The 12,500-nt window shown below is 28.3% G+C and overlaps 1 protein-coding gene across 1 annotated transcript in view; it reads right to left on the reverse strand.

Moving 5' to 3' along the window:
• htr4 (5-hydroxytryptamine receptor 4) overlaps positions 1-12,500 on the reverse strand; it is a 210,459-nt gene that overhangs the window by 24,567 nt on the left and 173,392 nt on the right. Inside the window, exons 4-5 of the mRNA XM_062039785.1 lie at positions 12,059-12,259; positions 1,229-1,382 (exon numbers count right to left, since the gene is read on the reverse strand). Coding sequence (XP_061895769.1) covers positions 1,229-1,382; positions 12,059-12,259 — 355 coding nt within the window. The remainder of the gene's footprint in view (positions 1-1,228; positions 1,383-12,058; positions 12,260-12,500) is intronic.

Raw genomic sequence — 12,500 nt, forward strand, 5'->3', positions numbered from 1 at the left:
CAGTACCTAGTTCTATGATTCTGAGGTGTTCGGCTGAAAATTTGGCAAGAAAAATTAGCATGCTAATGTTGACATGCTAACATCTTGAGTACCAAATGAGTAACTCTGATGTGTTCGGCCATAAAATTGGCTAAGAAAGTTAGCCTGCTAGAATGCTAACAGTTAGCATGTGTCAAGTACCAAGTCATTTTAGTGCGAAGCGTTTGGCTGCGAAATTAGCTAACAAAATAAATAAATAAAAGTTAGCACGCTGATGTTAGTATGCTAGCATGCTTATGTTAGCACGTTAACAGTTAACACGTGTCAAATACCAAGTTATATGACTCTGAGGTGTTCGGCTAAAAAATCAGCATACAAAAAAAAATAGCAAGCTAATGTTGACATGCTAACATGTTAACATTAGCATGTTAAGAGTTGGCATGTGTCAAGTACCAAGGTATATTTCTGAGATGTTCGGCTAAAAAAGTTAACGTACTGTATATATATATATATATATATATATATATATATATATATATATATATATATATATATATATATATATATATATATATATGTATATATATATATATATATATATATATATATACACACAATATACAATACATATTGTCATTCTTTGAATGATATGAAGCGCACAATTTACTTATATGACCCAATGCAACCAACCTAGTCATGGTGCAAGAAAAATACCAACATACATTATTAACTTTTTTAGTCAATTTTTATGTAATTATGAATTCATATAATTGGATATTACGAGTGTGTGAAAGTCCGACTACTACCTTGTTTACTTCCGTGTAAACCTCCTTAAAGTTTTGTAATCAATTAGAAATATCAAGCAGCTAAAATGCGCCAAACATGCAAAAGTGTGGAGACAGTGTTTTACATTTTCCCATCATGCATTGTAATGGACTTAAACGGGTGTCATTCTCAATTGCTTTATGGTGCACGGACATTGTTTATAACATCCACAAATTGTCTTATATTGTGTTATGTGTGACCGTGTCTGTTGGCATTTTTCTTGCACCATGACTAGGGAAGGTTGTTTGCATTGGGTCATATAAGTAAATTGTGCGCTTCATGTCATTCGAATAATGACAATGGGTGGTAGGCGCAAAATAGCTTGTAAATTAGTTTCTAAAAATAATTGAAATAATTGTATACTTTGGAGGTAGGTGTGATCGGGTCGTGCAGGTACGACGGGAGTCTGGAGCGACACACTCACCACGTGGTCGATGCCGATGGTGTTCCATCCTTGCATGATGGGCAGGAAGGAGATGAAGGCGGGAATGACCCAGCAGCCGCCAATCATCAGCGCCACTCGCATGGGCGTCATCTTGTTGCTATACACCAGAGGCTTGCAGCAGATGGCGTAATACCTGCACGCACACACACACACACACACACACACACACACACACACACACACACACACACACACACACACACACACACACACACACACACACACACGTATCACTATTAATAGTTATAATCCATTAATATCCGATTATTTTGCTGCCATCTAGTGTCTACTGTTAAATATGTGCCGCATAAAAGGAGGAAAACATCAATACAGGTCTTGATTTAAATCCAGTTTTTGTTGACATCCTGTACTTGAGATGAAGGCTAGGAGGAACATTTCAAACGTTGGTAACACGTTCATAACATCACAAGTTCATTTATGATACTGAAAAGAAAATAAGGATTAAAAATAATCGCAATTTCAGGCATCGAAGGCCAAGACAAGAGTGGAGTGATGATGTAAACAATAACTATGTACAATTAATAATTGTGTACAAATAATAATTATGTACAAATAATAACTAAATAAAAATGATAACTATATACAAATAATAACTATGTACAAATAATAATTATATACAAATAATAACTATGTACAAATAATAACTATGTACAAATAATATCTAAATACAAATAATAATTATATACAAATAATAATTATATACAAATAATAATTATGTACAAATAATAACTTTGTACAAATAATAATTATGTACAAATAATAATTATATACAAATAATAACTATGTACAAATAATAATTATGTACAAATAATACTTATATACAAATAATTATTTACAAATAATGAGTATGTACAAATACTAATTACATACAAATAATAACTATGTACACATAACTATGTACAAATAATAATACTATGCAAATAATAACTGTACAAATAATTATGTACAAATAACTATGTACTAATACTAATTACATACAAATAATAAATATGTACAAATATTACCTCTATACAAATAATTATTATATACAAATAATAAATATGTGCAAATAATAACTATGTACAAATAATTATATACAAATAATAATTATATACAAATAACTATGTACAAATAATAACTATGTACAAATAATATTATATACAAATAATAACTATGTGCAAATAATAACTATGTACAAATAATTATATACAAATAATAATTATATACAAATAATAACTATGTACAAATAACTATGTACAAAGAATAATTATTTACAAATAATATTATATACAAATAATACCTATGTACGAACACAAATGATGTACAAATAATATTATATACCATCAATAACTATGTACACATAATAACTATGTATAAATAATAACTACCGGTAAGTACAAATAAATATGTACAAATAATTATATACAAATAATAATTATATACAAATAATAATTATGTACACATAATAATTATATACAAATATTAATGACATACAAATAATAAGTATATACAAATAATAATTATGTACAAATAATATTATATACCATTAATAACTATGTACAAATAATAACTATGTATAAATAATAACTAAGTACAAATAAATATGTACAAATAATTATATACAAATAATAATTATATACAAATAATAATTATGTACATATAATAATTATATACAAATATTAATGACATACAAATAATAATTATATACAAATAATAATTGTATACAAATAATAATTATGTACACATAATTATATACAAATATTAATGATATACGAATAACATTATATACAAATAATACCTATGTACAAACACAAATTATGTACAAATAATATTATATACCATTAATAACTATGTACAAATAATAACTATGTATAAATAATAACTAAGTACAAATAAATATGTACAAATGATTATATACAAATAATAATTATATACAAACAATAATTATGTACACATAATAATTATATACAAATATTAATGACATACAAATAATAATTATATACAAATAATAATTGTATACAAATAATAATTATGTACACATAATTATATACAAATATTAATGATATACAAATAATATTATATACAAATAATACCTATGTACAAACACAAATTATGTACAAATAATATTATATACCATTAATAACTATGTACAAATAATAACTATGTATAAATAATAACTACCGGTAAGTACAAATAAATATGTACAAATAATTATATACAAATAATAATTATATACAAATAATAATGATGTACTCATAATAATTAAATACAAATATTAATGACATACAAATAATAATTATATACAAATAATAAGTATGTACAAATAATATTATATACCATTAATAACTATGTACAAATAATAACTATGTATAAATAATAACTAAGTACAAATACATATGTACAAATAATTATATACAAATAATAATTATATACAAATAATAATTATGTACACATAATAATTATATACAAATATTAATGACATACAAATAATAATTATATACAAATAATAATTGTATACAAATAATAATTATGTACACATAATTATATACAAATATTAATGATATACAAATAATATTATATACAAATAATACCTATGTACAAACACAAATTATGTACAAATAATATTATATACCATTAATAACTATGTACAAATAATAACTATGTATAAATAATAACTACCGGTAAGTACAAATAAATATGTACAAATAATTATATACAAATAATAATTATATACAAATAATAATGATGTACTCATAATAATTATATACAAATAATAATTATATACAAATAATAATTATGTACAAATAATATTATATACCATTAATAACTATGTACAAATAATAACTATGTATAAATAATAACTAAGTACAAATAAATATGTACAAATAATTATATACAAATAATAATTATATACAAATAATAATTATGTACACATAATAATTATATACAAATATTAATGACATACAAATAATAATTGTATACAAATAATAATTGTATACAAATAATAATTATGTACACATAATTATATACAAATATTAATGATATACAAATAATATTTTATACAAATAATACCTATGTACAAACACAAATTATGTACAAATAATATTATATACCATTAATAACTATGTACAAATATTAACTATGTATAAATAATAACTACCGGTAAGTACAAATAAATATGTACAAATAATTATATACAAATAATATTTATATACAAATAATAATGATGTATTCATAATAATTATATACAAATATTAATGACATACAAATAATAATTATATACAAATAATAATTATGTACAAATAATATTATATACCTTTAATAACTATGTACAAATAATAACTATGTATAAATAATAACTAAGTACAAATAAATATGTACAAATAATTATGTACAAATAATTATATACAAATAATAATTATGTACACATAATAATTATATACAAATATTAATGACATACAAATAATAATTATATACAAATAATAATTGTATACAAATAATAATTATGTACACATAATTATATACAAATATTAATGATATACAAATAATATTATATACAAATAATACCTATGTACAAACACAAATTATGTACAAATAATATTATATACCATTAATAACTATGTACAAATAACTATGTATAAATAATAACTACCAGTAAGTACAAATAAATATGTACAAATAATTATATACAAATAATAATTATATACAAATAATAATTATGTACACATAATTATATACAAATAATAATTATATACAAATAATAATTATGTACTCATAATAATTATATACAAATATTAATGACATACAAATAATAATTATATACAAATAATAATTATATACAAATAATAATTATGTACAAATAATATTATATACCATTAATAACTATGTACAAATAATAACTATGTATAAATAATAACTAAGTACAAATAAATATGTACAAATAATTATATACAAATAATAATTATATACAAATAATAATTATGTACACATAATTATATACAAATATTAATGACATACAAATAATTATTATATACAAATAATAATTGTATACAAATAATAATTATGTACACAATTATATACAAATATTAATGATATACAAATAATATTATATACAAATAATACCTATGTACAAACACAAATTATGTACAAATAATATTATATACCATTAATAACTATGTACAAATAATAACTATGTATAAATAATAACTACCGGTAAGTACAAATAAATATGTACAAATAATTATATACAAATAATAATTATATACAAATAATAATGATGTACTCATAATAATTATATACAAATATTAATGACATACAAATAATAATTATATACAAATAATAATTGTATACAAATAATAATTATGTACACATAATTATATACAAATATTAATGATATACAAATAATAATTATATACAAATAATAATGATATAAAAATAATAATTACATACAAATAATAATGATGTATTGTAATGATTTAGAATGCATAAAGCCGAGAAAAAGACATGTGCTCTTGTCTTACATGAGGATTGTGAATGAAAAGAAGAGCACTTCCCCTTGAAGACGCAAAGTAGTGAGTGCACAAAGACAAGACACAACGTAGTGAGTGCACAAAGACAAGACACAACGTAGTGAGTGCACAAAGACAAGACACAAAGTAGTGAGTGCACAAAGACAAGACACAACGTAGTGAGTGCACAAAGACAGTGATGGGTTGGTTACAATTAGTCTCCTCAAGCATGAACACCTCAATAAAACATGGATGCCAACTTAACAATCCTCAGGAGAATCCCATCCACAAGTTTTTTTGTTTCCGACATGGTCAAGGTGCCCCCATTACGACCTGGGGCTACATGGTCAAGGTGACCCCCATTACGACCTGGGGCCACCGACATGGTCAAGGTGACCCCATTACGACCTGGGGCTACATGGTCAAGGTGACCCCTGTACGACCTGGGGCCACCGTCCCACTAAGCACTGATAATTAGCATTTTTTTTTATTTACCATAACTTTGGCTCCAGGGAGCCTGAAAGTCACAAAAACATGTGCAGTGCACACAAAGTCAAAGTGTGCACACACACACACACACACACACACACACACACACACACACACACACACACACACACAACAAAAAGTAGGCGTTTGAGTCCTAAAATGTAATAAATACAATAGAAAAAATTTGTCAACATATTAGTTAGTTCATTGTAGTGAAATCATTAATGTATTCCATTCAAAAAAAAAAAAAAAAAAAAAAAAAAAAGGAAATATATAAATTACTCAAAAGGAGTGGACGTTTTTACGTTCCGGGTTGCAGAGACAGCTGCAGGAATAGACGACGGGCATCACTTAGTATCTTGTTTCGTTTTTTATTTTACTGCATCCCCACTTCATGAAAGCTCTCTTATTTTGGCGGGTTTTGACCTTTTTTTATCTGAATCCTGCCGCTCGCAAAAACACGACAAGTTGAAGTTGAGCTTTTAAGAGAAATTCCAGGAAATCAAAACAGGGATGAACTTTTTGACTTGGGGGCCGTACTACGCTAAATAAAATTAGCCGGGGGCTGAAAGCTGACTGCATGTAAACTAATGAACTATATATATATATATATATATATATATATATATATATATATATATATATATATATATATATATATATATATATATATATATATATATATATATATATATATATATATATACATATAATAATAATAATAATACCTGGGATTTATATAGCGCTTTTCTAGATACCCAAAGTCGCTTTACACGTGTAGGGGGGGGGGGGATTAAAACAACTTTATTAGGAAAAGAAACTAAGAAAAGAAAAAATATATATATAATAATAATAAAGAAACACCAAGGGCAGGGTCAGTTTGGAAAGGCTAATGTGAAGAGGTGAGTTTTTAGGGTGGTTTTGAAGGTAGGGAGGGAGGGGGCTTCTCTGATGTGCCTGGGGAGAGCGTTCCAGAGAGAGGGGGCAGCCACGGAGAAGGCCCTGTCGCCCCAGGTTCGGCGCCTGGTCTTGGGGACCTCCAGGAGGCCAGCATCACATATACATGTGTGTGTGTGTGTGTGTGTGTGTGTACATATTATATTAAATTAATTGATATATAATTAATATAATTGGCTATAAGGAGTATGTGAAAGTGTGACTCCTACCTTGTTTACTTCCGTGACGACCTTTTTAAAATTTTGCAATCAATCAAAAATGTGCCAAACATGTATAAGAGTGGAAAGTGTTTAGCATTTTTCCCACCATGCATTATAAGGGGTGTCATTTAAATTGTTTTATGGTGTTTGGATGTTTTTCATAATAATCACACATTTCAGTGGGCAGGATGTGACCATGTGTGTTAAACCTTATGGAGTTGCATTTTTTTTTATTTCATTTAAAAAAATGTTTGCACCATGACTAGGGAAGGTTGTTTGGATTGTGTCACATAAGTAAATGCTGTGCTATTGCACTTAAGTACTTTTGAGGGGCCGTAGTTCAGACACCCCAGATTTATATGTTTCTTTTCAGACATATAGCATCAGAGTGTTGATTAAACGAGGTGTCCCTACATTTAATATACGCATAATATATTTATTTAATCATTTTTCAAAAATTAAGAAAATTAATTAAACATATAATAATCCAAAATATATTTATATTGAATATTTTAAAATAGATTACATCATCTGTAATATTGTGAATTTAAAATATAGTATTTATTTTTTATTATAAGTTAATCGAATTGGAAAATAAAACATTTTCATTACTTTTATGGTATTACCGTATTTCCTTGAATTGCCGCCGGGAATATAGTATTCGCCTGCCTAGAATTACAGCCGGGTCAAACTCGTTTCGCAAAATAATTAGCGCATGCTTGGCACTTCCGCCGGGTCAAACTCGTTTCGCAAAATAATTAGCATATGCCTATAATTTCCGCCGGGTCAAACTCGGCACGTCACGAGTGACACTTCCCCTGTCATCATTTTTAAAATGGAGGAAGCTGATTTCAGTAATTTGAAATCGCATAAAGGGAAGAAAAATATCAATATTGTGTTATTATATACTGGTAATTGCAATTCTTATTATTAATAATGTTAGTTTGTAGTAGTGGAGAGCTGACTTTCTGTTGTTGGAGTTGCGTCTTTCAAAGCGCTTTATTTTGAAAAACCGGTATGCCTCGTTTCACCGCCGGGTCAAACTCGTCACGTCACGGGTGACACTTCACCTTTCAAGGCATCATTTTCCAAAATGGAGGCTAATTTCAATAATTTAAAATTGCATAAAGGGAAGAAGATACAAAGCTATTCAGTAGGATTTAAGGTCCAAGCTATTGAATATGCTAAAAAGAACAGTAAGCAGCTACCGTATGTTTTATTAATATACCGTAGCTGCGTGTGTGAAATATGAGTCATTAAATGACTCCCGCCTCCTGGTGGGAGAGGGCGCTAGTGATCCTTCTAACGACTACCGGTACTGCAGAAGACCGGTGCTGCAGAAGAAGACAACAAGGAAGCGATCGTTTGCTTGCACTTTTAACATGGAGGATTACATATCTAAAATAAAACAGTTTTCTAAACTGGACTTTCAATCGAAGCAGGAGGTAATAATTAAAGGAATATCTCCATCGAGACAGAGAGACTTTTAAAACTGAAGAAAGATAAGAAAGACTTCTATAAACAAGTTATCGATGCTTTTGGTCAGAAGGAGCTGTGCATGGACTCATTTACAAGTAAAGGTAAGACCATAATAAAGTTTTTTTTAATTAAATGTGCTTTTCATGATAAGGTAAGCGCCGGAGTGAGAAGAGGTTTTAAAATAATTAGCGCATGCTTGCCTATCCCGCATGCTTTTGGTAAGCGCAGGAGTGAGAAGAGGTTTTAAATTAATTAGCGCCCCGGCGGCTATTCAAGGAAATACGGTATTTACATTATAAAATTAAAAACTGTTCCTCTTGCTGCTAAAATCTGAATATAAATGAGTCATACATCTGATTAATGACTTGACAAATTACACATTACATTAAATTACAGTTTGGTTCAGTGAGGTAACAAAACAATAAAACTGCTCAGCTTTTGTGTACACATAAATGGAGTGCTACATAATATAAATAAATGGAGTGCTACGTAATATAAATAAATGGAGTGCTACATAATATAAATAAATGGAGTGCTACATAATATAAATAAATGGCGTGCTGCATAACATAAATAAATGGAGTGCTACATAATATAAATAAATGGAGTGCTACATAATATAAATAAATGGCGTGCTATATAACATAAATAAATGGAGTGCTACATAATATAAATAAATGGAGTGCTACATAATATCAATAAATGGAGTGCTACATAATATCAATAAATGGAGTGCTACATAATATAAATAAATGGAGTGCTACATAATATTAATAAATGGAGTGCTACATAATATCAATAAATGGAGTGCTACATAATATAAATAAATGGCGTGCTACATAACATAAATAAATGGAGTGCTACATAATATAAATAAATGGAGTGCTACATAATATAAATAAATGGAGTGCTACATAATAAAATGTGCTACTTCGGGATACGAGTTTAATCGGTTCTCTAATGCAGCTGGTACCTGGAAAAACTCTTATGTGGCAACAGTTTCAAAAATCAATTTAAATAGGGCTGGACAACATTGGTAACATGGCTTTTAAAAATATATATAATTTTTTTGGGATAATTCATGTTTTATGATAAACAATAACATTTATTATAGTACAAATAAGTCATTGTATTAAGAAATTGGAGAGAGGACTCCTATGGTCAAACACACCATCAGCAGCGTCTTCATATTTTCATGGATAAATGTTTGGGATATCGTTTTGACGTCCCTGGCAGGTGTTACGGACTCCTTCTGCTTCAGAGCAGCATTGCTACGCTACAACTGCTTCACCAAGTTAGCTAGCGCGTAGCTGGGTCATGATGATTTCTTTCTTTAATTTCGTAGAACATCATCCACTTCTTCTCGGCGCTGTCCTTCACGCTCACTTTCTTCCTGCCCACGCTTGGGAAAACAACATAGCTACAAGCTAATGCTAGCGGGTAAAAGAATAACGTCATTAACATTTCCACGCCAGGGAGGAAGCGAGAAACGAGGCCCAAAAAAAGAAGATTTGATTCCTCGCCACGCTGACGAGGAAGTTGTTGGCATCAAAGCGTCACCTGACAGCGAGACCACTAAAGTGCTTTCTGCTCACGCTCCAAGTGAATTCCATCATTCCGCTGCCGTGGCAACGGGAAGAGTGGAGCCAGCCAGGCGTTGGTACGAGAAGTGTCAGCATCAGACCGTGTAGAGCAGGGGGGGTCCAAAGTGTGGCCCCGGGGCCATTTGCAGCCTGCAGGAGCTATTCTCTTTAACAGCCTGCAGCACATTCTATGAAAACTATTACATAAAAATTCTAATTGGTGAAATTTAATAATGAATCAAAATCAATGTTGTTGTGAATGATTGACATATTTGAGGCTCCAATTACTTCATATCAATAATTCCACTTTGAAATATTTTTGGGGTAAAATATTGTGTATTTTGTGTGGCAAAAGGGCATAAAACAAACAAAAATATATTGAAAAAATATAGAAAAAACGTATAATCGACAGATAGAGCAAAAGTCGATCTAGAGATTTGAGTATTGAAAATAAACTGAACAGAAAAAATAACTAGGACTTCTTTTTTTTTAATTTTTTTAGGAGTGGAACACTTTTGGGTCACTGAGAATTTTAGCAGATTTTTATTTTATCACTTTGAAATGTTACATATTTTGTGTGTTTTCCATAAAAAATGTTGTTTTTTTACAACAAAATAAAAAAAATTAAAAAAAAGATTTTTTATTTATTATGATGTAGTGTTGCAACATTAAAACAATACAGTATATTTTTATTTTTATAACAGATCGTTCCGTGTTCCAGGGACCAACTTGAAGAAAAATGTTTTAATTATATATATATATATGTATATATATATATATATATATATATATATATATATATATATATATATATATATATATATATATATATATATAGTGTTGATTTCACACCCGACCTGTAGTAGTCATTACATTATTTTTTACCTCTATAAATGGTTGACGATAATAATAATAATAACAATACAATTATTTATGATAATAATAATAATAATACAAATACTTATAACAATAATACAATTTGTAACAATGCAAATAATACCAATAATAATGATAATACAAATAAATAAAATAACGATGATAAAATTAATAATAATGAAAATAACAATAATGAAAATATAATTAATAACAAAAATAATAATAATAATACAAATACTTATAACAATAATAAAATTTGTAACAATGCAAATAATACCAATAATAATACTACAAATAATTAAAATAACGATGATAAAATTAATAATAATGAAAATAACAATAATAATAATGAAAATATAATTATTAATAACAAAAATGATAATAATAATAATAATAATAATAACATGCTACTGATTAACATTAGTGAAAATGGCAATTTTAACACCTCCAAATATGTTACTGAAAGCCACAACCAAGATGCATATTACAATCAAACATATATATAAGTAAGACACTTGTGTACATATATATATATATATATATATATATATATATATATATATATATATATATATATATATATATATATATATATATATATATATATATATATATATATATATATATATTTATGATGAAAGTTTGTCAAAGTAAAAAGTGTGTGTGCAGTTTGGAGGGCCAACAAGTGGGAGGACATGTGGTGAAGAGCGCCCTCACCTGTCCAGGGCGATGCAGCACAGGTGCATGATGGAGGCCGTGGTCAGCAGGACGTCCAGGGAGGTGCGGACCAGGCAGAAGGTCTCGCCGTAGATCCAGTGCTGGTGGACCAGGTCCATGGCGCCGAACGGCATCACCAGGACCGACACCAGCAAGTCGGCGAAGGCCAGAGACACGATGAAGTAGTTGGTCTTGATTTTCCTGCAGGACACACCAGGAGGACCACACTTTCTTTTAACTTCTACTTTCTCTAAAGACATTTTCCTGCAGGACACACCAGGAGGACCACACTTTCTTTTAACTTCTACTTCCTCTAAAGACATTTTCCTGCAGGACACACCAGGAGGACCACACTTTCTTTTAACTTCTACTTTCTCTAAAGACATTTTCCTGAAGGACCACACTTTCTTTTAACTTCTACTTTCTCCAAAGACATTTCTGT

The sequence above is a fragment of the Entelurus aequoreus genome, linkage group LG28 (assembly GCF_033978785.1).
Source record: "Entelurus aequoreus isolate RoL-2023_Sb linkage group LG28, RoL_Eaeq_v1.1, whole genome shotgun sequence".
Classification (NCBI taxonomy): domain Eukaryota; kingdom Metazoa; phylum Chordata; class Actinopteri; order Syngnathiformes; family Syngnathidae; genus Entelurus; species Entelurus aequoreus.